General features: G+C 36.5%; 2 protein-coding genes across 4 annotated transcripts; one reads left to right on the plus strand and one right to left on the minus strand.

Moving 5' to 3' along the window:
• On the plus strand, positions 1 to 11295 carry LOC113673588 (uncharacterized). Of its 3 annotated transcripts, XM_027189991.2 has the most exons (8): positions 1 to 115; positions 1144 to 1400; positions 1977 to 2040; positions 7797 to 7927; positions 9347 to 9465; positions 9768 to 9900; positions 10245 to 10341; positions 10922 to 11295. In XM_027189991.2, the coding sequence occupies exons 1-8, from the start codon at positions 52 to 54 to the stop codon at positions 10969 to 10971; spliced, it is 915 nt and encodes a 304-aa protein (XP_027045792.1). In that variant the 5' UTR covers positions 1 to 51; the 3' UTR covers positions 10972 to 11295. The 3 variants fall into 3 exon arrangements, 2 of the variants coding, with proteins under 2 accessions (XP_027045792.1, XP_027045791.2); XM_027189990.2 differs by lacking the exon at positions 10245 to 10341; XR_016182512.1 differs by lacking the exons at positions 1 to 115; positions 1144 to 1400; positions 1977 to 2040 and having other exon boundaries at positions 2702 to 7927.
• LOC113673589 (uncharacterized) lies at positions 11235 to 15214 on the minus strand. Its single transcript, XM_027189992.2, has 4 exons — positions 15099 to 15214; positions 14256 to 14330; positions 12406 to 12500; positions 11235 to 12172 (listed from the first exon to the last, which is right to left on the minus strand). Exons 1-4 carry the CDS (start codon positions 15137 to 15139, stop codon positions 12021 to 12023), a joined length of 363 nt encoding a protein of 120 aa, XP_027045793.2. The 5' UTR covers positions 15140 to 15214; the 3' UTR covers positions 11235 to 12020.
• Positions 15215 to 15216: the final 2 nt, after the last annotated feature.

Raw genomic sequence — 15216 nt, forward strand, 5'->3', positions numbered from 1 at the left:
ACTGACCACTTAGAATACTGTGGTAACCAATCCTTCGCAAACAATTGCAAAATGGCCTTTTGGTCTGAAGCTATTCTAAGCCTTGTTCATAAACTGAATAACTTCTCTCGCCCAGGTAGGTCGTTATACAACCGCAAGTTCCATATTTATAGTGCTACACGGGAAGTGAATTTATTCGTGCCTTTCTTTTTGAGATTAATCTGTGAAAATCAATTATGAATAAATTTAATTAGGTTTGAACTAAACAGCAAATGCAATTAATTTGGACCACTTGCGTCGACCTTCTCTGTTTCCCACCAGAGGGCAAATCAAAAATAACATGAAGATATGTCACTTTTTGTGGTGCAACAAAAGTGTTAGAAAACTGTGTGGTAAAAAATTGTTCTTTCATTACTTTACTCACAAGTCCAGAGATGAATTAGATCTCTAGAATGCGATAGGACAATTTTTCAGGAAAGGGTTGAAAACTTAAAATTCAGTTTCATGCACTAGAAGAAAAGTGACAACAATATTTTTTAATTGTGGTTGCTGTTTTTCCTGCTGCATTAGTTAATTTATTGTTTGCAACATGCATCTGAGCATGTTTTTAACTACTGACCCCATGCGTCTCTCGGCATGAAAGTTTTCCCTGCTGCTCACATGTGGCTTCATGGCTCAGTTGGTAGTAGCACCCATGTATTGTCTGAGAGACACAGGCTCAAATATGGCATCATGGCTCCGTTGTAGGTAGCTCAGTTGTAGTAGTAGCACCCTACTGCAAGGCATAGGCTCAAATCCTGTGAAAGCCAGGTGTCTTTTAACCCTTTAGCCCCCAAAAGTGACCAGCATCCTGTTTCTCCACACAATATCATCCCTACATCAAACAGTAAGGTCATGCAAATAAAGGAAGTGATTACCAACTAAGGAAAGCTTTTGATTGTTCAGTAAATTCTTCTGTCAGCACCCTAGGAACTGTATCAAGAACAATATGGAGAATATGCATATTGCTGCTAGGGTTTGAAGGGTTAAGAGTAACTTCAGGCACCATTTGGTCCTTAACATTACTTTAAACCACAATTTTAGATACGATACATTTTGATATATTTTAACACAAAAATGTCCTGAATATTCATCATTGATATCTCACTTGTATGTTTTTCATAGGTTCCTGTAAGTCACTTTGCAAACCATTCCTTGTTGACAATGTCCAAGTGGGTTATATTTCACCAAAAGTTGCCAGTTATTTAAAGTCTTATGGTGACATATTTGTGATGGTTCCAGGAACCAGTGGTGAAATTAGTCATGTTACTTTGGCTCCAGAACTTAAGACTTTTACGGAACGAAGTCAAAAGGTTGCTGAGGTTATGAACAGTCTGAGATTAAAAGATGTGTTCAGCACTTTAAGAGGGTGGAGAAATGAGGCAAGTGCAATTTGTTTTAAGCTTTATTTTAGATTCATAGATAGTTAATTTAAGAACACAATGGAGCTTGATGGTGATTACCATCAAGGTTAAGGTTTTTTTTTTTCCTGTCAGTTGAAGCCAAGGACTGAGAAAGAGTCACAAACCAGATAGTTATTACCATCATGTGTTCATTGATTCTGATAGGTTTTTTTTCTTTAAGAATAACTGAGACACTACACATACTCTTATATTGTTGGTGTGTTGAGATGAGAGTATATGAACAAAGCCATATTTTAGATTTAGGCATGTTTCGTGGAAATATTTGACAAAAGCAACAACCATCTAAACACTCCAGGGGCTAGGCAAAGTATTGACAGCTATGCAAATCTTCAACAGCATCTCAGGTTTGCATAACTGTTTTACATTCTTGTAATCACCTTGTGTATGGATGAGGTTTAATATTTAGAAAAAACAAATTAAAGTTCCTTTTTTGTAAATAATGTGTGCTTGAAAACTATGTTTGTAGGTGTTTGTCTCTTATTAAATCAAAATTACATACAGTAAATATTATTATTAATATTATTTGATATAAAGATGTACCCTGTAATGGCTTCCTTTGATACCAAACCAAGCTTTATGATGGAGAGGTCAGCAACTTGTAAGTATTGAGTCCTGTCTCACATACAAGTTGACTGTTGATAATTCTATAACGTGTATTTGTTGTAATTTTTTTATGAACTGTAATTACTGTTAATATTTTTGTGGTTGGATGTGCATTGTTTAGAAATATTCTTTGGTTCTTTGGTTCTTTGGAAATTTCCTAGGCAGGAATGTCATAGGGAGTGGAGTCCGTGTTTATTGGTATGGGTGTTTCCAGTGCAGTGAAACCTGTATGGAACAAATCCTATATCATAGCAAACACCCTGTATAAGAGAGACAGTTGCCCAAGTTCCAATGAGAGTTTTCATCCACCTTAAATTAATCAGTAATCAGAAGACACTTCTATCAATAAGACCAGTATTAAGCAGACCAGTATTAAGCGGTTAGTTGTTCAAGTCCTGAAATTTTTTCCCTTTAATGAATTACTGTGAGATTTGCTTTTATTGAGAGGTTGTGGTCATGACACTTCAAGGACATAAATACTGCCTCAGTTTACATGCTTCCCTTTCATGAATTCAATGGTTGCTTTAAAAAACTTACTCAACTACATTTCCATTAGCTTAGGAACATGCCCAATTACATAAAATTTGTCACTTAAGTTGTTCAGGTGAGATGTTAATCTTGTAACTGTTGTTACCATTCATCATTAGATAAGAGTACAAAATAATTTTGTTTACATGTGAAATTTTGAATCTCACAAAAGCCTGGATATATTATGTCAAATAAACTTGAGAGGACTCGAGGCTACTTTCTAGACAATTAGAATGGGTGAATGGTCTTTGAACAAATCTGACATTGATTTCCCTGGGGAAAAAACCTTGATGACTATACTCAGTAAAACCAGTACTACTTAGGGTATTTCAACAAGTTCAAAGGTGTGCTTTAAAGATTTCCTCTCACAATTTCCACATGTTTAAGGAGTTACCTCACTTGAAATTTTCAAAAAAAGTGGTCAGTAATCTTAATTTTTGATTGATGTTTTGCCTTTATCTTGGGAATGGACCTTATTAGGCCTCAACCCTTTAACATTTTGACAAAGCTTGAGAGCAGTGCATTGAACTGAAATGTGTTGATTGATAGGTGTGTTTCTATGAGGATATTAAGCGTTTGGGAAGATTACTTCTTCTGATATCTAATACTGAAAAAAAAAATAAAAAGGACAGCCTACTTTTAAAAAAGGCCAGTATTTATCCTTAATTTTCATTTTTTGCCATTATGCCAAACATTTTAAAGAAAAAACGTTCAAGTGCTTTTTGATGGCACCCTCTAAATATGTAAATAAAATTTGGAAACTACCGTTGTACATCAAGGCTCCTATAATTTTTATCATTTGATCATTGCAGTCCTAGAGTCAGTATATTATGATGTGAGACAAGTCATTCAGCTTACACGACATATATTATGATTTGACCGCTGTTTTGTAACCCTGTGTGTTCGTACATCGGATCGTCCGTCGAGGAATGCTTTTGTCCTTTGAAGAAGGTCACTGATGTGCTCGCCTTGTCGACCTTGTCTTTTGCCGCTTGAACTACTACATCAATTGAATCCTTCACATTGTCTGTTTCTCGCTTGAGCGAAAAGTCATCTTCCGTGACTCCCATTGATATCCTCTGATGAAAGAATTCACTGTAACCAACATTTTGACCTCAGCTGCTCTATCTTACTCGTTCCTGGTTTTCGTACAAGATAGCTACACAAGGGAAACGGAAGCGTTAACTTCATACTGCACCAATTAAATTAAACAATGAAGTTTATGGTTGACCTAATTTAGCCGACGTTTTAGCGTCTCTCAGTTAGAAATTAAAATCGCGATCGATCATAAGGAACGTCTAATTCAGTTTTTTTTTTCTTTGCACATCAATACGGTCATGCCGCTTTGCTGGATTTGTAAAGCAAAGACAAATTATCACTGTTTAAGCTGCCAAGCGTATGTCTGTAACAGGGCAGAATGCTCTGTTTTGGCGCCTGAAGAAACGCTGAACTGGAAGGCTGGCTTTAGTGTAGCCTTTTGTTTGACATGTTCACATAACACCGCCGACGAAAGTGTCGAGGAAGAAATCAACCAAACAGAAGTCTCACTCACAAGAAAAGAAGAAGATGTAGACGCTAAGTCAAGTACATCTCAAATGAAAAGTCAAGGTGGCACCAAAGAAAAAGTCCAGGAGAAGCGGAAATGCTTGAACTTACAGCAGAGAGTTGAGATGATAGTGTATGCAAAAGATCATCCAAAAGAGGGATACCGTAAAATTGCTGAAAAATTTGGCATTGGGAGAACACAAGCACATAAAATCTTAAAACAAAGAAATGAAATACTAGCATTATATGAAAGAAATTCTCGGCCAAATCAGCAAAAGAGGGTCCGTTCTGCGAGGTACTCAAAAGTCAATGAAGTACTACTGCAATGGTATGTCATCTGCAGAAACTTAAATATTGCTGTTTCAGGAACAATGCTTCAAGAGGAAGCTTTGTTGATTGCAGAAAAATTGGGCATTAGTGGCTTTGCTGCATCTAATGGGTGGCTAGAGTCATTCAAGAAACAGCACAATATTCACAATATGATCAAAGCAGGCGAGAATGGAGACCTTTGTGAGGCGACTATTGAAAGCTGGAATGAACAGGTCAGACAGTTCATCAGAGGATGGAAGCCAGAGGATGTGTGGAATATGGATGAGACAGGGAGCTTTTGGAGAGGATTACCTGAACCCAGCCTAACTGAAAGGGGGAAACGATGTAGTGGTGGAAAGCAAGCCAATGAGAGAACTACATGGGCATTTTTTGTTAATGCTGCTGGAGGAAAGGAAGACCCAATTGTGATTGGTAGATATTTGAAGCCACATTGTTTTAAGAATTTAAATGATTCTAAAAGACCTTATCAATGCTGCTATTTTGCAAACTCAAAAGCATGGATGACAAAAGAAATAATGGCTGATGTCTTGTCCCAACTTAATGAAACCTTGATTCGAAAGAAGAGAACTATCTTACTGTTCTTGGACAGTGCTCCATGCCACTCCCCTATCGTGGCTGAGAAGTTTTCGAACATTGGCATTAATTTCCTGCCTAGTAACACAACATCAAAAACTCAGCCCCTTGAGGCGGGTATAATTGCAAACTGGAAAGTGAAGTACAAAAAGCGGTTGCTTCGCTATGTGTGCTCCAAGGTGAGTCAAGGCGAAAGCACCAGCGAGATCGTCAAGTCCATAGATATCTCTATGGCCATCCAGTGGGGACGACAAGCTTGGGATGAGGTGTCTCCTGAAACAATCCAAAGATGTTTCAAGAAGACAAGGCTCTACCCAGAAGAACTCATGGAGGAAGATGATCCTTTTGAAGGAGAAGATGAGCTGCAGCAGCTTCAAGAACTAATCAACAGGATCAGCTCTTGTGATGCTGGAGCATTTATCTCGGCAGAGGATCAACTCGAAGTATGCCTTGGTATCATTGAAAGCTCTGATCCAAACTGGAGGAAGTCATTACGTGATCAGCTGCTTAATCAGAAGAAGGAAGAAAGTAGGGAGGTTGCAAATAGCTTAGCAGATGAGAGAGCCCCTAAAATTGATGAAAGGTCTTCTGGGGGGAATGAAGAATGTGACCCTGAGTTGAAACAACCAGCTATTAGGACAATATCAGAGGCAGAGAAAGTGGCAGAGCAACTGACAGACTTTGCCCATTTTAATGGCCACCGGGAACTTTCTTTGGCATTAAGCCAAGTAAACCATTTGATCCATGAAATCAAACTGCAGAAACCAAAAAGCTAACCACTAATTTCAAATTACCTTTCTTGTTAGATAATAGCAAACTTAAACAGAGGTGTTTTTGAGATGTGAATGGCAACTAGCAGAATAATAAGACTACTTCATATACACTTTGATGCCATAGTATCAACCACAGGGTCATCATCCATTTTTTTTTTCAAAGTTATTGTACTTTGGCAGGAAAATCTGTAATTTATCAGAGTGGAGAAATCATACAAAACCTACTTTTAATCTACCGTACTTAAGTTTATCTTTCACAAAAAGTATGCAATTGAGTTGTTTGTTGCTTGTGAGACTAAGAGTTAAAACAAGTTTCCTAAGAAGAAAACCATTTAGCTTTAAGTTAGTAACAAATTTTGTTTTGTAGTGCTGGATGTAAGATCTAGCTATTAGAAAACAAAAGGCAAGTTGACATGTACATTTGGATGGATTTGATCTTAGTCCTTCTGCCACAGTCTATTTTAAAACAGTGTTATGAGGTACAATTTGATGATGTTTTAGCAGAAGTAATAGTCTTTCCCGAAAACATCTAGTCAAGAGCAGTACCAAAAGAAGTGGAAGAAGCTCTCAAGATCCTCATTATAGAAAGGGCATTAATTGATAGCTCTCCTTTACTATTTTTCTAGTTTGGAAGTCATTTGTTGGGATGTGTCAATGCAAAAATTTAAAGTGGAATTCTCAAAGTTTTGTGTTCTATGTACAATTATATACTTTAGGCTTACTAATAGACCATACTCCAATTTACACAGTTTGGTCTGATTCTACAGTCATTGTATATCTATCCTTTTCAGACTTCATTAATATTGTTGCTTACATAATTGTTGTTGATGTTTGTGTTAAAATTTCTACCACATGAATTCCATAAATTTTGTGTGAAAGGCATAATGTCTTGTAGAGCAAGAAAGTTTTTATCACCATCATTGAGGTGTTGTACTTTACTAATACTATAGTTGTACTGTACTTTGAATAAAATAGTTGATTGTCAATTTTTCCAAGTGAGTTGTGCTGAATGCTTTGCACCAGAAATTGGCTTTTGGAGGTTATGTGTCCATAAAATTAGTTTCTGACCTAAAAGGAGAATTTCTTTATTAAAATTTTCAGGGTTGTCAAAGATTTTTTCACTGTTTTTGATGTAAAGATTACATCAGATCTTGGCTTTTAAGGCTTTGATAAAAGATTAAATGTATATAATTTTTAAACCACCTCCTGCATAGTCATTCATCATTGCACTTTGTTTGTTGTTGTTGTCTTTTCTATTCCACTCAAAAATTATAGAATAACGTCAGTGGTTCCTTCATGAATTATTTCCTTATTTGATTGTAGGGGGTTAAAATGTAAGCAGGTTGAGAGGCAAAAGGCATTTTAGAGCCATGATTTTACTCAAGAGAATTATTCTGCAATATTTCCTGTTGTTTTGGAAATTTTGGACTTTTTCTATTTTTTCTTTAGTGTAGATTAACAGAATGGTTACCAATTAGCTTTGTGATCTGTTGATAGCCAAATGCCTAAGGTTCCAATGCTGCATTTTTTTGCTGTCTCCATCTCTTTCTGGAAGGATATTTTTGTCCTTCCCACTGTTGATACCTTTCCAAAGAGTTTCTGTTTTCTTGCTGTTTGAGTTCAGAAGCTTTGCCAAAGTTGTCAATTAAATTGAGAGCAGCTGTTAGGGAATTCTCTGATCAGTCTGATATTAAAGTCATATCCTACGACAAAGATGCCTTTAATATTCTCATTGTCTCTATTTTTTCTCTTATTTTTTGCAAGAACTTTGATCGCCATAAAGAAAAGATAAGGAGACAGTGGCAGCCTTGTTTTACCCCTCTTTTGATTCTGTATAAGTTGCTTGCCCAACTGTTGTTCATGATACAGCTTTCTATATTATTCTCTGTAGAAACATTTTATCCAATTCACTACTGACTGGAAAGAGTCCCACAAGTCTCTTCCTAATACAAGCATCATTGCATCTTGTTATTTTGGTATCTTTTGTGGTATTGTATTTCAGGTTTGCTTGGAACTGTGCAGTATGGTGTTCATGTAAATGGATATTTCGTTGATGAAAATGGGAAAATGTTAATGTGGATAGCAAGAAGAAGTTCTACAAAACAAACCTGGCCTGGCAAACTTGATCAGATTGTAAGTGTCTCTAACCAGGGAAAAAAGTACTATTCACAGGATATTTAGTTCTGAGCTATTTCCTATTAGGATAAGTTGAAGTAGTTCAAGCCAAGTCAGCTTAATAATGACAGACCATCAGCAGTTGACTTAACATGCTGACTTACTCATTATTACATTCTAGATTTATGACATCTAATCGTTTTTTTTTTAAGTGAATCAATGGAGACATGTGAGGTGTGATAAAGCTGTTTGCTCTTTCAGCAAATAACTCATAATAAACCAGCAGTAAGCTGTAGCTTATTATTTTCTAGTGATCATGAGTATTGCCTTTTTTGTCAGCAGAGTTATTGTAACTAGCGGTAATTGTGAAGAAGAGCTCCCCAAAAAACCTGTTGGCCGACTGTCGGTCAACTGTCGGCTGACAGTCGGCCAACAGTTGGTCGTCTGTCGGCTGACAGTTGGCCGACAGACGGCCGACAGGTTTTGCCCGAAATATAGGCCACCTGTCGGCCGACTATTGGTAATGTGTCGGTAACCTGTCGGTAGCTTGTTGGTAAAACGTTAACACAAACCTTAATGTTTTCTCTTGGTTTTCGCTTGATACAACATCCAACATGTGTAATACATTGGTTAGCTGTCGATAACCTGTCGGTAAAGTGTCAGGCAACAGTTGACCGACAGTCGGCCAACAGGTTTTTTGGGGAGCTCTTCTTCACAATTACTGTTACTAGCACTGAATTTTTATCTAAGATATAATCAGGTCTTGCACTGAAAAATGTTTGTTATAAGAGTGTTAATCACTGAAAGTATAATTTATAAAAATTAGCGTTTTAGTAATATCTTCTCACCATTATGTAATGGCCTTGTCTCACTGTACTTGTTTGGTCTTGTCACATTCTTGTCTTAAAAGACAATTAATTGACAAATAATAATTGATCATTCATAATGCAATCCACAATCTGGTTTGTTTTTGAAATAAAGCATACAAGGGCATGCTGACAGGACCAAAGAGGTTTAGTGGCAAGCTCCTGGTAAGCTCTCTCACTGATATTTCTTCTCTGTTTTCTTATCACTCTGAAAGATGTTGCTTGATTGCTGATTAATAGTCAAAGTTTTCTCTTAACTGTATGAAAAAACATTGATTTTGTTCTGTATTATGGTTACTTTCTCCTGTGAGGGTTTTTACAACAAACTTTTATTGTTTTCTCTGCCAGGTAATAATGTTGATGCCATATTGATATTTTTTTGTAGTCATCAGCTCTGTGCTGAGATACCAAATTGCAAAATTCACACTGGGAAATCTCAGTGTAATAAGCAAATCTTTATTCTCATTTCAGAATTTGTTCAATTGTTTAGTTTATCAACTAGATTTTGAAATGTTCCTTTACCTTTTAATTAATATTTGTAAGCTTACATGGTCTTTCTGTGTATGGTTAGGTGGCAGGAGGTATAACCTGTGGTGAAGGAATTCAGGAGACACTGATAAGGGAATGTGCTGAAGAAGCATCGATACCAGAAGAACTTTCAAAAGCAGCTTCCTCAGCTGGTTGTGTCAGGTAAATAAAGTTGTTTTAAAATTCCCTTTTTAGTGATGTATACCATCATGTGTTGAGTGTAATTTCCAGTAGAATGAGTAGGGAATGAAAACTTTCCATAATTTGAGTGAATGTCAACAATCATGATGTCACACCATCAAAACACTTCTGAATCAGTGTCTTTTTAACTTAAATGTTCTTTCTTAACATTTCTTTATTTTGCCTTTGTTGATCATTTAGACAAAGGAGAAAAGATATTTACTGAGTAACTGAAAGATATTGTCAGTAGGTTGTGATAGTTTAATTTAATTTTTTTTTACCAGCTACTTCTTTGAAGATGAGAGAGGATTGTTTCCTGAAGTCCAGTTTGTTTGTGATTTGAAACTCCCTCGTGACTTTCAACCAATCAACAGTGATGGGGAAGTTAGTGAATTTTATTGCTGGCCTATGGAAAAGGTACCTGCAGCCTGTATTTATTAGTTTAGTTTACTTCTTCCTTAACGTGGTGGGTATTGCATCAGGGAAGTTACTCCTAATGTGTCATAAAGGAAGTTAAGTTAACAAGTGTTAGTTTTAGGTATATTCTGACCAATTTTATTTCTTGCATTCAATTGCAAAGTTCTTTGTTAAACTGCTAGGGAATTTTGTGAATAAATAAAAAAAACTAGAGGCTTCAATGGTATGTTTTCCCTGGAATGTTTAAATAGTCATAGAAGTGTGAAGAGAATTTTGAACAGAATATTCCTTAAGTTTACATTGTTTTGTCCTTTTGAGTAAAAAGTTTGATTTTTCTTTTACAGGTGAAGGAAAAAATAGCAACAGATGAATTTAAGCCTAACTGCGCTCTTGTAGTTCTTGACTTTATGGTCCGTCACGGCTTTGTTACACCAGACTGTGGTGAGCTTATATTCACAATGATTATTGAATAAATTGTCAGTTTGTGTTTCTTATTTGATTTTCAAGTGAAAGATTGAGGCTAACCTCAATAAACAGGTCATTTGGATTCATGAAATGTCTACAAAGTTTACAATAAACAGATGTCTAAGGGTTAAAAGGGTTATTGAGTTTCAGTTTGAATATCTCAAAAAGAAAAACAAAAAAAAAGGAAAGTTTGCAAGTCTTTCATCATCTATTTGAATTTCGTTTCTCTTCTTTATCTCTCTCATTCCTTTTTCACTCATCCTCATTTCTTTGTCCTCTGTATCCAGACTTTGGTTTTCAGCTTCCAGACATAAGGCCCATTTTCTGTATCACAACAACTGATCATTTGAGAGTGGCTCTTTTATCTCCTGTCAATACTTTGCTTGGTTTCTTATGTGATTCCATGCACTGTTGCTCTTTTTTTGGTATAATCTCAGACAAGCAGTATGTTTAAAATTATTTGAAGTGAATATTTGTTTGGGTTAAATAAGTTTTAAAATGTTATATCATGGTAAATAATGCACCAAGTCATTATTATCTTGTTTTATTATTGCAGAACCTCATTTTGTTGACTTTGTTGTTGGATCTCACAGCAGTCTCCTCTAACAGGCAAAAAATGAAGGAACATGTAAAAGGGAACCATATTTTTAATGAAGGCACCCCCAAGTGTACATACACAAGGGAAATAGGAGAAATGGCAAGGAAAGTAACACTGGAGTCTTTTTCCTAATATAACAATCCGTGGACAATCTCAGTATATACTTGACTGTATTTTATGAAAGAAAGTTGACTTCAGTCCTCACTCTTCAGTACAGTGATTTCAAAAGTGTGCCACAAGAGCTCTTTTGTACTGAGTTTGCAACAAGCAATCAGTTTAGCCAGAGGTGATCATGTTTTGGTGTTCAATAAAGGAATTGTAACTCTTAGAACAAATTTCCAGAGTTGCTTTTGTTTCATAACAAAGTTATTAAATATAAGTATATATTAAATATAAGTACAAGAAGTAGCCATTTCTTGTACAGGACCATGAGGTCCTCAATCCTTCCCAGCCCATAAGGCACCTAGAATGTCTTGGTCAGTGCTATACTCAAAAGCCAGTTACTATTACCCTTAACAATAACTCTTTTAAATGTAACTGGGGTTTACTTGAGATATTTTATTTAATGGTTTAATTTAATGATAATAGTAACTCAGAATAACTATTAGTTATAATACTTGAGAGTAATTTTAATTTTATGTAAGGCTCAACCTTCCAAGAAGGTAAAAAAAAATATTTGAGTAACAATAAATGTACTAATTTGTCTCTACTTCAAGACAATAACCAGGTAACACAAATTCAATGAAATAACTGTATACAAAGAGCCAAAATGTCTCTGTGTAGAAAAATAGTTCACTTTTTCTGTACTTCTATAGTGGTAATGTAAAATAATCAAATTAAGTGATCTGTTCTTCCTTGAGCATGGCACTTATAAAAAACAGTAGCTTTTTGATACCAATTCGAAGCAGTTGGCGGGCTTGAAGGTGGATGCTTTGTTTTACATAGAGCATTATTCTTCCTTGCAACCCAACAAATGATCACAGAGTGAAAAGCTAAGCGTGAAAGATGGATGCACTCATTTGTGACACAACACCAAGGCATGCACATTTTCATTTTCTCACAAGTTGGGACGTTTTTGCTTTAATTTGTCCTTGTGGGGTTTATGTCCATCTTTGCTGGATTTTTTCTCATCATTGCTTGGCCTTTTTTTGTATCTTTCCTTCTGTACTAGCTTCCGACTTTTTTCCTTCTTTTTGGTTTTATAGGTTTCTATTCATAAAAAGAAAATAGAGATGTATATTATTAAAACAGAAACTACACTAAGAATAGCATTTAGCATCTGCTGCAACTTTAAACAAGTGCACAGACTTGGTGCCAACAGTTTTGAGGAATGAACTGTTCTCATCAAGGTGTTGCAAAGTTGAAAATTTGTGGCACATTTTTGACAAGCTAACTTTCTAGTGATGTATGTTGTACCACACTTAGGTATTACCAATCTATACCTGTTTTTCTGGATTTCTTTTTCTTTGGTTCCAGTGTACTTGCTAATACATTGTGTAGAAACCTCTTGTTGGTTACTGGAAGAGGGCATCTCTGCCTTACAGACACATGAAAAAAGTAAACTTGATTTATTAAAGCATGATCACTCATTGAAAATGAAGTCAAGAATGGGGTACCGGGAACAATATTTTAACAAAATTCACCTAGTATCTCTGTAGAAGTATTGAATTAACTTAAAATCAATCTTTTTTTTTGGTTCGTCTCACAGTGTAGTCACTTGGGATGTTTTGACTGCTTACTGCTAGTCTTCATCATTTGTATCATGGTGATCTAATGCCATTGGTGGATTTTGATCCCCATTGTTATGGTTAGTTCTGGTTTTCCAAGAGGTCTGACTCCAAGTTGTTTCCTTGGTGGTTTGCTGTTGTACTGGTCTCTCATTGTGTTTCTTGATAGTTGGTATCCACACTTCAGGGATTTCAATTCTGTTATCCCTGTTGATGTTATCAGGGTGAATTCTTATGTGAAGTCTTAGCTTCCTTGACTCTTCTGGTGTACCAGTGTGAGTCCTAATCAATAAAGTGGGTGGTGGCTGGTCTTGTTGGCATGCTTAGAAACAGCAGAGGTCTGGGCATGGGCTAAATGTATATCCCTCTTGTCCTCTCTTGCATAGGTCTTCCTGTTTCACCAATGTAGATTTGCCGCATTCACAGGGAATCCTGTAAACCATGCTGTCCTGTCTAGCTGGATTGACAGTGTCCTTTGGTCATACTAGATGCCTTTTAAGTGTTGTGTTGAACTCGAAGACAGTGTGGATTCGTAATTGTTGTAGGTAACAGCGAAGAGGCTCTGATTTACCTTTTACATAGGGCAAAACTGCTGTGGACTTGGACTGCCTCATAGACTCTCTACTTGGGGAAGAGTTTCTTGTTTTTGTAACCTTCTGTACAAAGGAGGAGGGATAGTGTGAGTTGGTTTTCAGTAGACACGAATGGTCAGGCATCTGTCTGGTTCCCTCATAACTGACATGTCGAGAAAGGTGATCTTGTTGTCTTTCTCAGTTTCCATGGTGAATCGAATGGTAGGTTACTGACTTCTGAGATGCTGTAAGAAACAGTCAACATAACTGTGATCCAGGATGGTGAAGGTGTCATCAACGTAGTGCTTCCAGATCTTGGGTTTCTGTGTTGTGGATTCTACCACTTGTTCTTCAAATACCTCCATGCAGAGGTTTGTAATAGCTGCAGAAACTGGGCTCCCCATGCCTGCACCCTGTAGCTGGTGTTAGATAGAACTGTTACACTGGAAGTATGTCGATCTCATTGCGAAGTCTAAGAGGTCCGCAATCTGAGCAGGTGTCGTGCGGCTTCTATGGCACACTTGACTACAGCACCCTTGATCCCATTGCATGATGAAGACTAGTAGTAAACAGTTGAAGTGTCACAATCTATATCCCAGGTGACTACATTGTGAGATAAATAATTAAACAGTTTTTTATTACCTACCACCCCTAACCTCTTTTATTAATTTTTTTTCCTTTCAAACAATCAAAGAGTTTATAATTCTCAATAGATCTAAGAATTTGTATTTCTTTGATCACCCAGGTAAATATTTTTCATTCAGCTTTTAACAGTGTCTGAACAGACTTAAATGACTTTTAATCAAGAGCATTTGTTCAATCTGTGTTCTTTTCATACACATTACTGAGATGAAGTTGATCCAAATGTTCCGTTTTGGTGGTGGCCTGAAGATCACTGATTCACTCAATCTTTGGATTCTGCAAATAATTGATCTGCAAGGCTATGATAAGATAACTTGAGATAAAAAAGTGTTTGATGACTAGACAACTTACCATCCCACAGGTCCTACTTCTTCTGCTCTTGATTTGGCTCTTTTTGCTTCCAGCAAAAGTTCTTGTTGGGCAAGCCTATGTACAAAAAATTATTTGATCAACTTAGGTTATAAAAATTAATTAACCCATTTATCATCTTGCCAGCTTTCAGATGTTTTGATATGACCAGTGTGAAGTGAAAACAGGGATATAGAACAGTTTTGTCTCCATGAGTGGTTTTTGGTTTTTCATGCCACCTCTTCCATATATTTTTTTTTTTATTTATAAACACATCCATGCATTGATTAGGATTGAATTCCCCATCAAGACATGACAACAGTCCTCTAGCTCCCTCCCCCCACCCCCTGCTGAACCCACTTATTGTCTTACATCTCATGAGCACCTGCACACCCAGAAGGAACCCTAGTGCTCACGCACTCACAGTAATGCAGGTTTGCTGTGCTAAAAAAAAAACCTTCCCAGTTCTTGAGGAATCTTGGTGCAAGCCACGCTAGTAATGTGGTATAATCAACATGGACTAATCTTTAATGCAAAGATGTACTTCCTCTTATGCTGATAAACTGACGTGTTTGCTTATCAAGCAAGTGACATATTCAATTTTCTCTTTAAAAATGCCAGAATTTAAACGCATGGTGGGTATTTGTTGTCGTAGTCGGATCTCCTGTTGACATTGTAAAGCTAGTTTTCTGTTGTGATCTGCCAATCAATGAAGTGGTTCTTTTTATGTGATAAAACCTATATCTTTTTCCTTTCACTACAGAGTGAGAACAAGCTAATGTTAAAATTCGATAAAATGTGATTCACAGAGGTAAACGAAACTAGCTACATAAGTGTTAACCCTACCTTTCTAACTCCTCGTTATCCATATAGCTACACTGTATCATCACGGTTATTTATCAGTCAATGTGCATAAGGAGTACACTACATGCTCCATACATACAACATCATCTTTGCTGGTGGG

Source organism: Pocillopora damicornis, chromosome 13 (assembly GCF_964200805.1).
Source record: "Pocillopora damicornis chromosome 13, jaPocDami1.2, whole genome shotgun sequence".
NCBI lineage: Eukaryota > Metazoa > Cnidaria > Anthozoa > Scleractinia > Pocilloporidae > Pocillopora > Pocillopora damicornis.